At 49.7% G+C, this 20,080-nt stretch overlaps 1 protein-coding gene across 1 annotated transcript in view; it reads right to left on the bottom strand.

Moving 5' to 3' along the window:
- GSG1L (GSG1 like) overlaps window positions 1-20,080 on the bottom strand; it is a 153,308-nt gene that overhangs the window by 21,781 nt on the left and 111,447 nt on the right. The window contains exon 4 of the mRNA XM_008061177.1: window positions 10,187-10,354. Within this exon, the coding sequence (XP_008059368.1) occupies window positions 10,187-10,354 (168 nt within the window). The remainder of the gene's footprint in view (window positions 1-10,186; window positions 10,355-20,080) is intronic.

Below are 20,080 nucleotides of genomic sequence, written 5' to 3'. Positions count from 1 at the left end.
AGTCTCCCTCCCCCTCTCGATCTCCCACCCCCACCAGCTGGCTGATATTTAAGACACAAACTGGGACTGGGCACAGTGGCTCATGCCTATAATCCAAGCACTTTGGGAGGCCGAGGTGAGAGGATTGCCTGAGTCCACGGGTTCCAGACCAGCCTGGGCAACTTGGCAAGACCTCATCCCTACCACAGATCTAGGCTACTTGGAAGGCTGAGGCGGAAGGATCACCCAAGTCCGGCAGGTCGAGGCTGCAATGGCTGTGAGTGTGCCACTGCCCTCCAGCCTGGGTGACAGCTTGAGACTCCGACTCAAAAAAAAAGACAGCATGGGAGTTTGGGGGAATGCCTGTAATCCCAGCACTTTGGGAGGTGGAGGCGAGAGTCTGAGAGAGCCTGAGTCCAGAGGTTCAAGACCAGCCTGGACAACTTAGTGAGATCTCTTCCCTATGGATAAATTAAAAAATTAGCCAGGCGTGGTGGTGCACACCTGTAGTCCTAGGTATTTGGGAGGCTGAGGTGGAAGGATTGCCTGAGCCTGGAAAGTCAAGACTGCGGTGACTGTGATTGTGCCACTGCCCTCCAGCCTGGGCAACAGAGTGAGACCCCAACTCAAAAAAAAAAAAGAATAAAGGGTGACTTCAGAGGACCCCATGTGGGATGGTGAAGTGGAAGGTGTCTGAGAGTAATATTCCACAGTGAACATAGGTGGGAAGATGGCACTGAGACTGAACGCACCCCAGAGGTTAGACATCTGGGAGACAGACACAGAGGCCAAAGAGCACATTGACTTTAAAATGGGCAATTTACAATGGAATGAAAAATGGAATTAAAAGGAATTTTGGCAAATAAATGACCATGGGTAGTAAATTAAGATTCCGTAACATCACGTCCAAAGGGCCATTCCAAGTCTGGGGGAAATAAATGGATTTTTTTAAAAGATTATTTTTTTTCTTTTCCCATTTCTTTGAGTAATATCATCATGATACAAAACATTTGTAAAATAACACAGAAGAAGATAAAGCAATCCCAGTGTCGGTGCCTCAGTCCGATCTCCATGCACGGCTTGCAATTTCATCTCCTGTGCCTCCAGCGTTGGGATTTTAAGAGACCTCTAGAGAGCAATACCGGGGATTATTTTTAAAATCACATGGGCAGTACCCCCAACCCCAAACCACCATCCCCACCTAGGACAGGCCTAGGGGTTCCTCCAGCCGCAAGAGCCCACCAATAGTGTGACATCTCAGCCTGGATTTATCTCAGAAGTCCCTTTCACAGACCAGGCCGGACACCAGGAGGGAGAGCAGTTCATATCGTCCCAGAGGTGGGGATCCCCAAGGCAGGGGGCTGCTCAGCTTGGCTGGGAGACTCGGAATGTCGGGGAGCACTCCAGCAGGGAGAAGAGTCAGGGCTGCAGAGGCAGAAGCACAGCCGGGCTGAGGAACTGCAGGGGGGGTGTGGGGGTGCACGACAGGGCTTGGTGAGACATTGGGTCTCTGTTCTCAGGGCTGGGGAAGCCACTCGAGTGATTTAGGCAGAAAGGTGGGGCAGCGCTGCCCTGGCCACAGTAGCACACCCAAACTGGGGAGCAGAGACCACAGAGGAGGAGCTAGGTTCACAGGTGGGTGCTGTGCAGCCCTGGCCAAGGGTGACAGGGTGGAGACAGAGAGAGGGGAATGCCTGGGGTCATGAGGATTGGGAGGACGTGGGCTGGTGTGGAAGAGGGGCGTCAGGACAAGAGAGGCATGAAAACAGGACTGGCCTGGGGGCTTGGGCAGCCTAAACCTTGAACATGTTGGCCGGAGGTACTTTCGAGACCCCACAGCGGAGACACCAGGAGGCAAGTGGACGTGGCACCGGGTGTGCGAGGGGTTCTCAGGCATCCTCGACCACATGGCCAACACATCACGGAGGGGAGGACAACCACAGACCCATAAGGCCCACAGGAGTGGGGGACTGCCGGAGTCCAGGAAGCAGAGCCGCTCTCCAGGTGGGGGTGAGGCCAGGCTGCCCAGGGCATGGCGGAGAGTGGGGAGAGGGAGAGGTGGGAGCCGGATTGGGGTTGGCTGGCCAAAGAGCGGACAGGCCCACCACAAAGCTGTCCCAGGAGACGGCAGCCAGGGGGGCGCAGTCAACGTGGCCATCCCCACCCGAGCCCGTCCTGGAGATGTGAATGGAGGCGGGTGAGGTCGCCCCCTCCCAGGGCGGGAATGACATGTCCATGCCAGTGTCCCCCAGATTCAGGGTCCGGTTGCAGCGAATGCAAGGAGGAGGTTGTGGGTAGATTCTTCCCAGGGAGCCAAACAGCTGCCATCACCGGCCCCAACCCCAGATGCTGCGGGAGGGTAAAGGTGATAAGAGACCCAAGTAAGAGATCCCACCCTCTCCTCATGCTCAAGTCACACCACCTTGCTTAGATTTCCCTAAATGCACTAAGCCTTTGGCCCCCACTGGCCTTTGCTCATGCTGTTCCCTGTGCCTGAAAGATCCTTCCTCACCCCTTGCAGATCTGTCTGACGGATGCTTCATGGGAAGCATCGTTGAACAACTTGGCTCCCGGGCCTCCTCTGTGAAGCCTTTTCTATCCTCTACCTCTCACTGGGGTGGGACTGGCCCCTCCCACCTGGAGCCACTCCCAGGAGACCCTGTCATGGAACCCACTCTGCCTCAGTCACCAGAGTGTGAGCAGGGGGCTGCAAACTCAAATGCCTACGCCTGTTGTTGCCATGCAGAACGCGGGACCAGTATGGCCAGATCCTCTGCTTTTTCACAAGAAGCCAAAAGTCTTGATTGTTAATGTGAAATCTCCTGATTTTAAACACTCGGCCAAAATGTAAGAACCTTGGAACCACCACGGGGGCCAAAGTCCCTCTTATGGGCAGGATTCTCCAAGGGCTACCAGTGTGCAATGTTCCTTTTGCTCCTTTCTTCAGGCAGGGAGTGTATCTTATTTGCCTTGTACGGCAGGAAGGTGGGCCTAGAGAGGGGGCCTCCAGCTTTATTTCCACAAATACATATATATTTTTAAAATCAGGGTCTCACTCTGTTGCCCAGGCTGGAGTCCAGCAGCACGATCACAGCTCATCGCAGCCTCGACCTCCTGGGCTCAGGTGATTCTTCCTGCTCCGACTCCCAAGTATCTGGGACTACAAGCGTGCGCCACCAAGCCTGGCCCATTTTTTTGTTTCTTGTAGAGATGAAGTCTCGCTATGTTGCCCAGGCTGGTCTCCAACTCCCGGACTCGAACAATCCTCCCACCTTGGCCTCCTAAAGTGCTGGATTATGGGCGTGAACCACTGCACCGGGCCCAGAAACTTAATTGTATAATTTCATGTCATCCTCACAACAAAGCTGCAAGGTAAGGCGTTTTCCAGCGAGGCAAATGGAAGCTCCGAGAAGTGAAGCAACTTACCCGGGTGTCACCGCCAGTGAGTTGCAGAGTGAATTCCAACCCTGGTCTATCTCCTCGTGTATCCACAAGGGTTAAATGCACCAAGACAGGCCAGGCACCAGGAAGTGTTGCCTGCCTTTCTACTATGCCTAACCATATAATTAGCCATTAATTACGAATGCCGTCATTTGCTGACTCCGGGTGCTGGGGACAGAGTGGCTCCGGGTGCTGGGGACAGAGTGGAGACCGAGAAGGGCAAGCCCCCTGCTCTGGTGGCGTGGAGTGCACATGGGAAGGGGGGTCCAAACAGGTATGCAACCCACAGGGATTGTCAGAGTCCTGGGAGCTGTGGAACCGGGGGCGGGGCCAGCGAGCCCCAGCTGCTCCCAGGAAAGGGACTGCCACAGAGCCACTGCCGCTTTCTCGAGGTGGCAGGTGCATGAGTCTGGTGAGTGCCTTCTGGAGTCAAGGCCTCCGGGGCTCGGCTTCTTCCACACACTGTTAAAGCAGCGTGGACACAATGGAGTCAAGAAAGCCGTGGTCTGCAAATATTGACCTTTTGTTCCACAGCTTCTGACCCTCCCCTCAGGAGGCTCCGTTATGCTGGGAGGGTTTAATTCGAGACGTTTCAGTGCCAGGAAAGACGAGGCTGCTGCTGGGAGTCAGGAGGTGTAGGCTTTTCTAGCCATAAACCCGATGTCTGAGGGTCGCTTCACAGGTCCTGAAAAACCAGGCTCACTGCGGCTTCTGGGAAACCTTTTCTAATCTCTGCTTCCCACTGGGATGGGATAGACTCCCCCTGCCTGAAGCCCATACTGGCCCCCACACGAGCATGGACATGAACATGTGCACATGTGTACACACACACACACACACACACACACACACACACACACACACACACCCCTTTCTTCCACATGCCACCACATATCAAAGGCCCTGGAAACCATTCAGGATCTGCCCAGCTGCTCTTCAGCCCCGCGACTGGGCCTTTAAGAGAGGACCCAGAGGAGAGGGACAGTTCGAACTCTTCCTGCCCATCAGTCCCTGAGGGGCATCACCGTGTCCCCAGTCACCAGAGGATGGCTGAGAGGCCTACATGCCTCTCTGCAGTTAGGAACGGCAGGGGCCTCTGGGGGAACACGCTCCCATCCACGAATGCATCATCCCAGGCTCCCAGGTACCCCACTCTGATTCACTGCCTGTCTCTCACCCCTCCGCCCTTCACAGGCTGAGCTCCGCAGCCCCGGGACTCCCCTCACCCCCGCTGTGGGCCCAGGACCTGCCTCGGTGCCTGGCGGAGGCTACTGACAGGCCCAAGCAGCCACACAGCACAGGGATGGACTTTGTGCCGTGGGCCCAAATCCCAGCTCTGGTACTTATCAGCTGTGTGACCTTGGACATGCCCTTTGCCCTCTCTGTGCCTCGATTTTGCATCTGTAAAATGGGGGTATCAGTAACACCCACCCCTCATAGAGGCGCTGCAGAAATTAACTGAGTTGCATCTGAGGCATTTAGAGGAGGGCCTGAGGCAGGCAAAGGTATAATACTATGATTATTAGCAGGACTTTTAAAGTGCCAACTGCATCCCTATCCTAAGTTGGTCATTACCAAGCTCAGGCTTCCCTCTGGGATCTGGGGGAACATTAGGAGCAGGAGGGACAGGAACTCACATACACACAAAGCCCACCGTGTGCCAGGCACTGTGCCCACGCCTAGCACATCACATGAGTCACCACATTTGAGCCTTCCCAAGACACCGGGAGCTTCAGACTCGCCCATGATGGGTCGGAGGAAACAGGCCCAGAGGGCGCAATGCCTCGCCCCAGGTCACACAGCAGCAAAGGGGCAGAACTGGACAGCCTGTCCCCAAGGAAGAGGAAACGTGGTGGGTGGGGTGGCAGATCCCCTCTCCTGGCATCCGGCTGTGGTCTCAGGGGCTCAGCCACTGCAGGATTCCAGCCATGCTGCCAAGCCTCCCTACAAATCCATGCAGAGCTGCATATACTCTGGGCTCTTTGTCGGGAAGGCACAGAAAATAAAATAATAATAAAGGAAAAGAAATAGAACAGCCCAGCTAAGCTGAAATGCTCTCCTATGGGGAAGGGAAATAAAATTTGATGAACCTCTCAGCATAATGTTCGCATTATGAACGTGTGAAGTGATATTTGGCATGTAAGCAGGGAGGTGTTCATCCCAGGGCCTGAGCTGCTGGGACCCTTGGAACTGGGGCACCAGTAAATGGCAGCTTCTTGCTGATGTGGTGCAAAGAGGTGCTGGCGTCTGCCTCTGCAGGACAAGGTTCCACCCGCGGGTGCCCCCGAAGCGGGTGTCCCAGAGCTGAGTGGCCACGGATCACAGTGTGGAGGGGAGGTGTTGGACGCTATGTGCCAACTCGGGGCCATGAGCCAAGCTGGGCACTGCCATCTTCCTCAGCCTGGGGCCAGGTGAGCCATGTGCCAGGTCAGCCTGAGGGCTCGGCCACTGCTGAATGGCCGGGGACAGAAAGTCTGACCCACGCTGGACCCTCACATGGAGGCTCTGGCATGGAGGCTCTGGGAGGTTGAACCAGGGAGATGATGACGGGGCTGCAGCTGAGAGGGCACAAGGGAGCCAGGGTGAGGCCTCCAAGGAGGAGCCGGCGGGCACCAGAACACCCCAAATGAGCACTTAGCTTGACCCAATTCTAGGTGCCCGGGACACAATGGGGAGCATGACAGCAAAGGCCTTCCATCACAGAGCTCACCGTCTGCAAACCAGCAAACAGAAACAGAGCAAATACTGGCAGCCTGTGTCACAAGCTTTGAAAAAGTAAGTAGTGGGGTAAAGAGTACCCAGGAAAGGTGTGGGGGCATGCACATTTAGACCAAGTGATGAGGAAAGGCCTCACAGAAGCATCCAGGCAGGGGGCGCAGCAGGTACAAAGGCCCTGAGGCAGGAAGGAGCTCGCAGTGTTTAAGGGACAGATAGGAGGCTCAGGACAGCACGGTGCTCACGCCTGTGATCCCAGCATTTTAAGAGGCCAAGGTGGGAGGATCACTTGATCCCAGGAATTCAGGACCAGCCTGGGCAGTATAGCAAGACCCAGACTCTACAAAAATATATAAAAATTAGCTGGATGTGGTGGGGCATGCTTGTAGACTGAGCTATTTGGGAGACTGAAGGGGGAGGATCCCTTGAGGCCAAGAGTTTGAGGTGACAGTGAGCTATGATCGTGCTACTACATTCTAGCCAGGATGACATGAGGCCCTTTCTCTTAAAGAGAGAGAGACAGACACACAGAGAAAGAGACAGAGAGACACAGAGACACATACAGAGAGGTGGAGGGAGAGAGAAAGAGAGAGACAGAGAGAGGTGTTCCTGTAGCCAAAGAAAGGCCCCATAGCAGTCCAAGAGAGGTGTCTGTAGCAGTCAGCGAGGATGCTTGTGCACCGCCGGGACACCATGCGGCTCTTCTGGCGTGCGTGCCTGTGGAGAGTCCTGCTCCCCGGTGCCGCCCAGTCCCGCAGCCTCCCCTCCCTCTCCTCCTTCCATGGCTGCTGTCACAGGCCCCGAGGCCCTGTCTGTTCCCTGACCCTGAGAAGCATGACTGCACGTCTCCTGCAGCTCCCCAGAGCAGACACTGAGATAAGGATTTGGGTACAGGTCGGTATTTGGGGAGGTGGTCCCAGGAGACATGAGTAGGGGAGAGGGGAAGAGAGGTGGGGAAGGGAAGGAGCCAGTTAAGATGTGTTAACAGGCACATCCCTGCTGAGGGCACCTGGGGCCGGGTCCCATAAGAGTCCACATCCACTGACACCCACAGAGCCTGACAGTATCCCTCTCCCGGGTGCTGTGGCAAGCCCCACGCATTGGACAAACCATAGTCCCAGGTCAGAGAAAGTCCTCAGGCTGAGCATCACACTGACTTGTGAGAAACCCTAGCCTCAAGGGAACCCAAGAGTGCCGAGAAGATCTGTCCCATGTGGACACAAGTGGCTGCCTGAGGTGACCCAGGCTCTGCCTCTACCATCTTGGCGGCCAGATCCTTGAGAGCACTGCCAGCTCGGACTTTCTTCAGTCTCAGAGAGAGTCACTCAGACCTGGGGCCCAACTCCCGCTCCATCTCTATGCAGCCTTAAATAAGTGTCTTCAGGCCGGGCTCGGTGGCTCAGCCTGTAATCCCGTGCCTTTGGGAGGCTGAGGTGAGTGGATTGCCTGAGCCCGTGAGTTCGAGACCCGCCTGGGCAGTGAGACCTCAGCTCTACAATAAACCAAAAAATCAGCCGGGCGTGGTAGCACATGCCTGTAATTCCGGCTACTCGGAAGGCTGAGGCGGAAGGATCGCCGGAGTCCAGCGGGTCGAGGCTGCGGTGGCCGGGAGCGGCCACTGCACTCCAGTCTGCGCGACTGAGTGAGACTCCAACTCAAAAAATAAAAAATAAGTGTCTTCACTTCTCTGAGCCGTGGTTTTCCTCATCTGTAAAATGGGGCTTATGGCACTAACTGCCTAGGGAAGTTATTGAGGATGAAATTAAATGCCTGGTGCATAAGGCCTGGCACACAACTAGCGTTCCACAAATGGCAGTTATGACGGGTGCCTCGGGCCTAAGGCTGCAGCTCTCCCTCCTCTCTTGAGAGGAGAAGCTGGGAGCATGGGGGCCTCAGGCCCAGATCAGCCATTCTTGGGCCCTACAAGTACAGGGAAGAACAGGCTGGGGTGTGGCCGAGAGGCCTGTCCTTGGTCCTCGTCTGCTGCCACCCACTGGGACAGGCCTGGGAGGCAGACAGAGCTCAGAGAGGGTAGCACAGTTGTGAACCTTCAAGGCCTTCCCCCAACATAGGCACAGCAGCTCTGGGACTGCAGGAAGGGCTGAGGAGGGCAGCCTCACAGTCCAGAAGAACCCGGAGCAGCGGGCCGGTGTCAGTTGGCACTAGACTGGGGAGAGGTCGTGGAGCTGGCCCGTAGGAGTGGCGTTGGAGGAGTCAGGAGGAGAGCAGAAGGCAGTGAGGTGGGTGCAGCAGGAACACTGAGCTCACCCCCTGGGGGGGGACTCGGCCATCCCGGGTTTTAGGCTGCTGGGAAGTGGCCTCATCAGAAGGTGTCTGGGAGGAGTTCCACCTAAGGACAGCTACAGCTTTAAAATCCTGATGCCGTCCGGCCAGTCGTCTGTCCTTTCACTCACCTCTCCCTCCCTTCCCCCCTTCTTCCCTCCATCCATTAATCTACTTACTCCTCTATCTTATCTCCTGCCTACCTACTTATCCGTAGATTCATACACTCATCTGTTCGTCCAACCATCCACCCACCCATTCACCCACTCATTCACTGATCTATTCATCCATCCAGCTACACACCCTTCCGTCCGTCCGTCCATCCACCCATCCACCCACCCGTCTTCTCACCTATCCATCCATCCATCCATCCATCAATCCACCAGTCCATCTACCCACTTGCCTATCTACCCATTCATCCAGGTATCCTTCATCTACCCATCCCTTCATCCATCATCTCATCCACTGACTCACCTATCCCTCTATCCCTCCATCTGTCCGCCCATCCATCAGTCAATCTACCTATCCATTCATTCACCCATCCATCCACTCACCTATCACTCATCCACTCACCCCATCTGTGTATTGGCGCATCCACCCATCCACCCACCCATCCACCCATCCACCCATCCATCCATCCACCCATCCATCCACCCACCCATCCATCCACCCATCCATCCATCCACCCATCCATCCATCCCTCCACTCTTCCGTTCACTCATCTATTCATCCACCCATCCATCCATCCGTTTGCCCACCTATCCACTCACCCATCCACCCACCCCCTCACCCATCCACTCACCTATCCATCTATGTGTTGAACTCATCCACTCACTCATCTATCATCCGTCCACCTGTCCATTCTTCCCTCCATCCACCCACTCATCAATCCATCTATGTATTGATGCATTCATTCAGTCACTCATCTATCCACCTATTCATCTGTCTATCCATCCTTCCCTCCATTCACGCATTTACCCACCCATCCACCTACCAACCCACCCATCCATCCATCCACTCAATTATCCACCCATCCACCCACTTATCCACCCATCCACCCAGCCAGCCATCCACTTACTCATCCATCTGTTCACCTACCATCCATTCACTCACCCATCTATTTACCATCCCATACATCCACTCATTCAGCCATCCACTCATCCATCTATTCACTCATTCATCCACCTGTCCATACATCCATCCACCCACCCATCCACTAACCTCTCCATCTATCATCCATCCATCCATCCAACCACTCACCTGTCCATCCATCCACACACCTATCTACCACATCGCCTCCTCTGTTCCCAGCTGGACTCTGAAGACTCAGGTGCTCAGATGCAGGCCGTGGCTTTGAGAATCCATCCTCCTCTAGCAGCCATCAACAGTCCCACAGCTGGGTCCTCTTTTCACTCAGTGCCATGACAGAGCCCAAGAAGGAAACCCAGGCTCAACCTCTTCATCACGGTCCTAAGAAGCATGGGACCTAATGGCAACACTTCAACTTGATTCCCTTCTGGGTTTCTCACGCTCTGAAAATGCAAGCCCGAGGCAACCACATACCCCATGAAACATTGAGATGCCCCAGAAATTCCAACATAGTGGGGTCCAAACTCTGCCTCACTCAGCCTGCCTCTTCCACCCCACACTCCTTAGCACCTCTGCCAGGCCACTCACTCCAGTTTTTGACTGAGGTCCTGTGGCCGCTGAGGCCATGCCTTGGGCTTCAGGTTCCCAGGTGGCCAGCTGTGACCCCGTGTTCACTGACCTCTCCCGGAAGTACTTGATGGCCTCAGGGTCTATGAAGGTCGGCTCCTCCCGGTAGCCCTGCTCAAACACCTTGCGCTTGTGCCGGAACTCAATGACCGTCTTGGTGTAGGAGTTGAGCGTGGTGACAGAGGCTGCCATGCAGCAGGTAAAGGAGCCCCATGCCAGGCTGCCAAGAGACCAGGAGAGAGATGCCACAGTGAGGATGGGTGAGGGACGGGAAAAATCCCCCACCCGCCAAACACCCATTCAACACTGCAGCTGCCTCCTTGGGCAGATCCTGTGCAGGCACTGTGTAGAGAGGGGTAAGACTTGGCCCCTGCCACACTCAGTCTTGTTTGAGAGACAAAGAATTTTCTGTACATGGCAATACATTGTAAATATGACAGCGTTCATTATGGGGAGACAAGAAGAGAGTGATTCATTCCATCCAAGGGGGCCGGCATCAAGGACGGTTACCCAGAACACATCAATGCCTTTGCTGGGTCTGGTAGGATGAGTAAGAGTTGGCCAAGAAAAAGGGCATTTTTCAGGAAAAGGTAATAGCATGTACAAAGGTATAGAGAAATGAGACAGCAGGCAGCATTCCACAAACTGTCAAAGATTTGGAATGCTGAAGTGAAGATGCATGAGGAGATTAATCCAAGTTGGTGATGGAGAAGGAGATGGGGGTCAGATACCCTAAATGCTCTTTTTTCATGAGAGTTAAATTACCTGTGTTCATGTATGGCCCTAGGAAAGATGCCAACCTTTCTGCCTCATGTTCCTCATGTCCATTTTTGGTTTTTCAGATGAGGGCTTGCTATGTTGCCCAGACTGGTCTCAACCTCCTGGGTGTAAGTGAACCTCCCACCACAGCCTCCCGAGTAGCTGGAATTACAGGTACTACCACATCTGGCACTTCCTCATGTCCATTTTAATGAATGGAACAATAATACTACCTCACAGGTTGTTGCAAAGATTAAAAGTGCTCTAGTAACATCTTAGGATAGTGTCTGGCACACAGTAAGCACTCAAGAAAGGCTTGTTATCATGATTATCATCACTGTTAACATTGGCTTCCCAATTTTATTTGACTTGGTTTGCAAGCTTTCCCTCTGAGAGAAGAAGTTATAATGATCTACTTGGCGCTCTCCTCCACAACTTTTTCTCTCCATAGCTGGGACTCTTGGCTGCCCTCACCTGATGTGTGTGCTGAGGCCAGCCCAAAACTGGAGAATCTGTCTCATGCATACTTGAGCTAGGAGACTCAGTTGATCTAGTTCCAGTTCTATACATGGCCTCCTGTCTGACTTCTCTGACCAAGACTGTGCATTCAACATTTAGTACCAGGAGTGGGGTGTCTGCCTGGCTCTAGCTGCACCTGGCCTGGTTTCTGGGTCCCCGTTCCCAAGTCTCTGCCTTGGTAAGTGGTTTCTTCCAAATCAAGGGCTCAGTTTTGCTGCTCTAATCCTGCACTGCCTGAGAGCTCCAGGTCACTCCTACCGCTGGCCAATCCAGCTGATCTCTGAACATCACCCTTGCATCCCCAAAGTCACTGTTGCCCACCATTTGCACCCATTGCTCTTCTTTTTGTCAGCCTCTGAGTACCTCAGAAAGAAACAAGGAAAAATCGGAGAATTCAGCTTTTCTCAAAGGGATACGCTGTAATCATCTATTTCCCTTAACACCAAACCCATTAATAGATTCCCTTGATTATTTTATAACAGGGCACTAAATTGGACCTTCCAGGAGCTCTAGGTATCTGTAATAGACAGTTTGGGATGTCTATCAACCTGGTCCCCCGAAGATCTTTCCTGTCTACTAAAAGGTCAAGTGTGTAGCTTACTCCCCTGTTTATAGATGACTGGACTGGGGCTGAACATCCGGACAAAGCTGGTCCAATCAGATATACTCTCTCTTGGTCAATAAAGCTGAAGCTTCTAGTTCAGTATGGGATGTCTTTTTGTACTAGCATCATGGAAATGAAACCTCTTAAATAAAATAAAAGGCCACACAGTGAGAATTGTAACAGGGGCCTGAATTCTGTTAAGATATAAGCTTAGCTAAATAATAAGGTTCTCTTTGACCTTTTTTTGGCCATGCATATCCTAGCCCTCAGGGCAGCCTACAAGACTAACATACTTGCTTTTCTCTTGAAGAATAATGGACTATAGGTCATGCAGACCTCCTTGATGGTATCTGGAAGTTTAATTGGTCAAAGGGTGTGAGTAGCTTTGATTACTAGGAATCCTTCCACCTACATCTATTGTTCACAAGGCTTGTAACTTTTCCAGTTGCTCCTATAGATAAAATAAGCCTAAGACTTGTGTTTGAGATGTTGTGCAGACTCTGTATTAAAGTAGACCAAATGACGCCAATCAGACCAGTGATCTGTGACCCCCACCCAAAAATTGGACTGATGCACAAAGACATTCTGGACATCTCTGTGATATAATCCTCAACCAATCAGCAGGCCCAATTCCCTAGCTCCTGCCCACCAAATTACCCTTAAAAACTCGAGCTTCTGAATTCCCAGGGAGGTGGATTTAAGAACTATCTCTCATCTTCTTCACTTGGCTGCTTAGCGATGTTAAACTTTCTACTGTAACAGCTACTGTCTTAGTCTTGGCTATTCTAGGTAGTGGGCATAAGAACCCCGTGAGGCTTAAGAGAAACTCATAACTTGAGGATGGAGGATGGCAAAGCAGACTTGGTCTGGGGTTCCATGGGTGTGGTGGTTTCGCCTGACTGGCTTCCTTCTTCCTGTTGGTAACAGCACCCTGATTCTGGGAAGGGCTCACTCCTCCTTTGCTCTCAGGCAATGAGGTGTGTGGGGGGCTGGCCAGTGAGAGCGCTGCTTCCCCTCTTACCCCCACAGTAATTGGTCCAGGGTCGGGCATGTGATCTACGTCAGGCTCATAAGACTGAAGCCCTGGACTTTGGTTGAAGCTACTGAGAAACAGGGTTCATCTTTCTTATGGGGTGCTAAACTGATAAGATTTGAGCCAGAAGCAGCTGAGGAGCTGCTTGCCACCACCTGACCTGAGAATGAAGCTGATCCGAAAAAATGCAGAGCCATGAAAAGGAGCGAGATCCTCCTCAGCTGAAGCCATTATCCCTAGGCTATTCAATCATGAGAGCCTAAATTCCTCTTTTTTATTTTATTTTATTTTCCTCCCTAAAGCTAGTTTGAATTGGGTTTCTGTCAATGAAAAAACATTTCTTATATAATCAGTTTCTACAAATTCCCTTCTTCTGCATAAGTTGATTGAAGTGAATTTCTGGTTTACAACCAGGGATCTGAACTGTGACCAAATTTGACTTAACCCTGATGGCCCACTAGGGGATGGAGCAGAAGTTTCTCAAACTGAAGGCCTGAGCAAAGTGAAACACCCCGCAGGAGTGGCAGAGTCCAGTGACTGAGTGTGGTGAAGGAGCTTTCCTGGGAGGGACTGGGATTACTAAAGCCCAAGATACCCAAAAAGAGATGCTATGGGGTGAAGTAGAGGCTGACAGGCAACTAAGGCAGGCTGACCTGGAAGAAATGCCCATATCCCTGCCTACCCATCTGCATTACACACAAGACCTTTGACCAAATAAAATGCTTGATCCTTGATCTTGCTCCCTTGGGCTCTCCACATTCTAACCACATGGCCTCCTTCTACTAAAAAAACCCCAAAGCTCTTCCCCAACCCTAATCCCACCATGGGATGTCACACCCTTGAATGTCACTCTTCCTCAGTGATGTTCCCTGTCCACCATCTCTAAGAAGCACCCTCCCTATCACTGTACCACACATCCCTGTTTAATTTCATCGTGGCCCTCATCACATTCTATAATTCTCTTGTATTTTGATAGAAATTGCATTAGACCTGTATACTAACTTAAGAATTAATATCTTCACTATGTTGAACATTCTGATCCATGAACATAGTATATCTCCCCATTTATTGAGATCTTCTTTTACTTCTTTCATTGGTATTTTATATAGTTTTATGGTTTTCAATGTATAAATGTTTTGTTACACTTATACCTAAGCACTTCACTTTTTTGGTATAAATGGTATTGCATTTTAAATTTTATTGTCCAAATGTTCATTGATAGTTTATAGAAATAAATTGATTTTGTGCTTTTGTCTTGTATCCTAAGAATGTACAGAATTTATATATTGGGTCTAGGAATTTTTTGGTAGATTCTTTGGATTTTTATATATAAATAATCATATCATCTACAATTGGTATAATATCTTTCTTTCCAATCTGTATGTCTTTTATTTCCTTTTCATGCTCTATTACAGTAGCTAGAACTTCCAGCACTATGTTGAATAACAGTGGTGTTCCCAGTCTTAGAGAGAAAGCATTAAGTATTTCTACATGAAGTATAATGTTGGTTGTAGGTGTTTTGTAGATACTCTTTATCAAGTTGAGGCAGTTTCTCTCTATACCTAATTTTCTGGAATTTTTTTTTTCTTCAAAAAACGTTTTTTAGTTTTAAAGATGTGGGATATAATTTAGGATTAGGTATACAAGTGGTCATCATACAGGTAAAGTTTGGGCCTTCCTTTGGTTCCCACTTTGCCTGGTTTGAGAGCAGGTATGCTTATTGATGTTGTATCCCCCCCTTCTTTTCTGGGAATTTAAAAAAAAATTATGAAAGGATGCTGAATTATGTCAAATGCTTTTTCTGTATCAATTGATATAATCATGCAATTTTTCTTCTTTAGCCTGTTAATATGGTAGATGACATTGACTGATTTTCAAATACTGAATCTAGCTTCATCCTTGGAATAAACCCCACTTACCAGAGTGTATGATTCTTTTTATATATTGCTAACTCTTATGTGCAATTATTTCTTTAAGGATTTTTGCATCTATATTCACAGGGGCTATTAGTCTTTGGTTCTTTTTGCACTGTCTTTGACTTTAATATCAGGATAATACTAGTTTCCTAAAATAAATTGCAAAGTGTTCTCTTCTCTTTTATCTTCTGAAAGAAAATGTGCCAATTTTTATTGAAATATTTGGTGGAATGTTATAGTAAAACCATCTAGGCATGGAGATTTCTTTTCTGAAAGTTTTAAAATTAAATTATGAACTCAATTTCCTTAGTAGTTATAGGGATAGTCAAATGACCTGTTTTATATTGAGTGAGTTGTGGTAGTTTGCCCTTTTAAAATAATTGATCCAAGTTTTCACATTTATGCCTGTAGAGTTGTTTTTAGTATGCCCTTATTGTATTTCTGATGTCCTCAGGCTCTGTAGTGACCTCTGTTTCATTCCTGACTCCTTTATCTAGGTTCCTAATTTTTCTAGAAGATCTGATTTGAAACATTTTCTCTTTTCTAAAGTAAGCATTCAGTGTTGTAAATTTCTCCCTCAGCACTGCATCAGTTGCACACCTCAAGTTCTGATATACTGTCTTTTCATTTTCTTCAGTTCAATGTATTTTTAAATTTTCCTGGAGGTTTCCTCTATGACCCACAGGTTATTTAGAAATATTTGCTCGGTTTCCAAGTGTTTGGAGATTTCGGTTTGATTCCATTGTGGTCAGAGAACACACTCTATAAGACTGATTTTGATTTTTAAAACACTTGATGTTTGTTTTATGGTCTGGGATATGGTCTCTCTTGGTGTATTTAGACCATTTACATTTAATGTGCTTGTTGGTATGTTATAGCTTAAGTTGGTATGCCAACTTACTTGTTGTTGTTTTCTGTTTGTTTTCTCTGGGGTTTCTTGTTTGTTTGTTTCTTTTGTTGTTGTTGTTTTGTTTTGTTTTGAGAGACAGGATCTTGCTCTGTCACCCAGGCTGGAGTCCTGTGGCACAGTGATAACTTACTGCAGGCTTGTACTCCTGGGCTCAAATGATTTTCCTGCCTCAGCCTTCTGAGTAGCTGGGACCACAGACATATGCCACCATGCTCAGCTCACTCTTTTTCTTTTCCTTGCTTCCCTATGGGTTACTTGAACATTTCTTAGAATTCCATCTTGGTTTATCTATAGTTCTTTTGAGTGTATCTTTCTACATAGGTTTTTCAGTGGTTGCTCTTGATCTCATATTGTATCTACACAACTAATCATAGTCTACCAGTGTAGACATTTTACCAGTTTGAGTGAAGCAGAAATCATAGCTCCCTTTAACTCCCCCCATTTATAATATAATTGTCTCAAATATTTCCTCTATGTACCTTTAGAAACACATCAGACTATATTATGATTTTTGCTTCAACCGTTAAACATAATTCAGAAAACTCAAAAGGAGAAGTAAAATTTCTCTTTCCATTTTTGGTCTTCCTTTTGGAAGCTCAAATCTTCCTTTTAAAAAATTTTCTTTCTGTTTAGAAAACTTTTAGTCATTCTTTTAGGGCGGGCCTAAAATTTGTTAATTTTCTTAGGTTTTCTTCATCTGAGAGTGCTTTGATTTCCCCTTTAATCTTGAAGCATATGTTTGCTACATACGGAATTCTGAATTAACAATTATTTTCTTTCAACACTTGGAAAAAATATTGCACCACTTCCTTCTAGCCTGCTTGGTTTCTGATGTAAAATCCATTGTCATTTGAATTGCTTCCCCCTATAGTTAGGGTGCTGTTTTTCTTACTGCCTTATCATTTTTTTTCTTGACTTTAGTTTTTTAAAGTTTGTCTTGGTATATACGTGTGTGTCTTGGTATATATTTCTTTGGATTTATACTATTTTGGAGATTAATTCATGTTTTTGATTCTATAAGTTTATGTCCTTTACCAAATTTAGGACATTTTCAGTCATTATTTCTTTGAGTACTTTTTTTAGTCCCACCCTCTTTCTTCTTTTCTTTTAGGACTCCCATGTTAGACCTTTTGTTATAGTTCCAGAGGTCCTTGAGGCTCTGTTTATTTTCTCTTTGTTGTTCATATTTGATCATTTCTGTTGTCCTGTCTTCAAGTTCACTGATTTGTTCTCTCATCTCCATTCTGCTGTTGTGGCCAACCACTGGGCTTTCTGTTTTGGTTACTGTATTTTCTAGTTCTAAAATTTCTATTTGTTTCTTTATATTTTCTACCTCTTCCCTGAGACGTTCTAGTTTCCCAAGGGTGTTTGTAATTGCTCACTGAAGCACATTTATTATGGTTTCTAACATCTCTGTCATTTTAGCATTGAGTTCTATTGATTGCCTTTTTGCATTCAAGTTGAGATCTTCCTGGTTCTTGGTAAGGGAAGTGATTTCCATTGTGACCTTTATACTTTGGGTATTTTTGTACGGGACTCTGGATTTTGCTTAAACCTTGTGCCTTAGCTGGTTTCCTTTGACAGCATAAGGACAAGGGAAGTGCAGAGCACTGCCCTGTTCTTTCTGGGTAGGAGTAGAAGTCCAAGTTTCCCCCTGGGACACCATTGACATTACAGGTGGAGGGTTCCTGGCTCTAGCCAGCTGGAGGTAAAACGGTGGGATTCTAGCTCCCCACAAGGCCTGTGCTGATGCCACCTGGCTGGAAGGGGCAGGATGCCTCATTACTGCTCCCCACATTGACTCCTCGGACACCATGATGGGGAATGGTCTCATTACAACTGGGAAGTGGCAAAACCCTGGACTCTCCACTAGTTCTCCTCTGACACAATTCTGGCAGGGAAGAAGAGGGGTGCCTGGTGACTGCCTGGTGGAGGTGAGAGACCACCTGTGAGGTGGAAATTTGAGCTCTCCACTCCCTTGCTGGCAGAGATGGGGGCGGAGCCACTTTTTTGTTTTGCTCTGTTTTCTGTAATGTGTGGCTGGAGCAAGGCTGTTATTGCTAAAAGCTTTCTGTCTCAGTTGGCTGGCCCCTCTCTGGTCCTTTGGCAGAAAAAGCAGACTTTTGTTGGGGCTTTTATTTTATTTATTTTTCTGCCTGTGCTTTTGGGCATTTGTGAATTGTTGACTTCTTCGACTCCAAATCTGGGATATATCCAACTGGAACTCACCGATGTTCCATTCCTCAGTGCACAGCATACTGTCTTCTCGCCACTTTTCAGTCTCTTATGTCTGGTTTATGTGTGATGTCCAAGGATTTTATCTGCACCCGGCAGGAGGAGTAGGGAGAAGTATGTCCACTCCATCTTCTCAGAAGCAGAAGTCCTTCGTGTTTGGTTTTTGGTCACCTCCTCTTATGCCCCAGAAGACCGGCTACATGAAAACACAAGCCTTGTTTGTTTCCCTGCTAACCCTTAGCACCTAGAACAGTGCCTGGCACGTAGTAGGTGCTCAATAAATACTCGTGACGTGAACAAGTGGATGAATAAATACAGACGAAAGAGAAACAGGTTAAAAATAACGTCTGCTAACACTGTTCTGGTTTTAGTGTGGGTGAGGGCTCAGGGCTGCCTCCATGAGCCCTCAGCTTCCTGTTCCTCTCATCTCCAGGGCCCCGAGGCGCCCACACAGATCACAGTTTGCAAACTTTGGGGCCGGAGCACCTGCTGGTGTTGGCAGCTTGCGTTTCTGAACTGGTACAGTGAGGTATGTGGGTGGTTGGCCTGGTTTTCGGAGCCAAGAGCAGAGTGGACACCACAGGGAGGAAGGGGAGAATAATGATGAGGACTGGCGACCTACTCCCTGGCCCCTGGGAACTGCGGGGGGGAGGGCAGGGGGATGCAGGGGAAGCAGATTCAAAGATGCACGGATGCCACCTTGCCATCCACTCCAGGCCCTGCTCGGTAAGACAGGCGCAAGTGACCACAGAGGGAGGCCGCTCTCGTGCCTGCAGGCCAGAGGGGCACAGACGCACTGTGGGGACAGGGCCAGACACACATGTGCAGCCCAGGCCATGCACAGTGAGCACTCAGGCATTGTTTGGCGTAAGGGGGTGGGGCTTCACCGCGAATCTGGCCCCATCGCTTGACCTTGACCGACAGATTGCGACAGAAATGACATTCTGTGACTACTGAGGCAAGGTCATAAAAAACCCCATGGCTGCCACCTTAGTCTGTAGGAACTCTGGCTCTCGGGACACTCCCCAGGGACCCGGCCTCCATGCTGTGAGAAGCCAATATGGCTGCCAGCCACCACCAGCTGGCACCAGCTGCCGGCGACATGAGGGGCCTTCTTGGATGTCTGCCCCAGCCATGCCTCGGAGACTCCAGCCCTCGTTGACATCCAAGTCCCCAACAGGGACCACCCAGTTCAACCCAGTCAGCCCCCAAAACTGTGGAGATAGTAATACATTTTTATTTTAAGTCATTAGATTTTGAGGTGCCGTGTTACACATCAATAGAGAACTAAAACTCTGCTCAGGAGGCAGAAACCTGAGCTATCCCCAATTTACAGCTGAGTACACTGAGGCATGAGGAGGGCCTGTGACTTGGCCAGGTGAGGGTCAGAGTCAGGATGTGTTGCCACGTACCTGCCCCCCACTGCCTGGGCCTGGCAGTGAGTGTCAGGTTGAGATCCGAACCCTGGGCCATCAGACTCTTAACCACAGGGACCCCGGCCTTCCTGCTAAGCTGTCTCTCTCAGAAGCAGGTGCTCAAAGCCACTGAGTCCCCAGAGGCTCTCCCCCACCCCCAGTCCCTGCAGCCTGTTCTTCTCCCTGCTGGGCCAGAAGGCAGAGGCCAGTAGTCTCCTCTCAGGTTCCTGGGGCGGGAGCAGGGGAGGCTCTCTCTCGGCCAGAGTTTTGACAAATGGCCTCACACATATTAAACAAGAGAGATGACATGGTGCAGCTCTGGCGAGGCCCCAAATATGAGGGATGAAAAATGGGGCTGATCCATCTTACGGGGCCCCAGCGACAGGGAGAAATGGATCAGCTCTAACAGGGGCTGCACGCTGGGCCCTGGCTGGTAATAAGCCCAACCAAGGCCCTGTGGGTGGCCAGCCTGGAGGGAGGGAGCCAAGGAGGGGGCGGGAGGCCCTGGCTTCTGGGGGAAGAAAAAGTCCTGTGGGCAACGCCAGCAGGCTCCAC

The sequence above is a fragment of the Carlito syrichta genome, unplaced genomic scaffold (assembly GCF_000164805.1).
Source record: "Carlito syrichta isolate Samal-C Ts95f unplaced genomic scaffold, Tarsius_syrichta-2.0.1 Scaffold305129, whole genome shotgun sequence".
NCBI lineage: Eukaryota > Metazoa > Chordata > Mammalia > Primates > Tarsiidae > Carlito > Carlito syrichta.
This window is presented reverse-complemented; position numbering and strand designations above follow the sequence as displayed.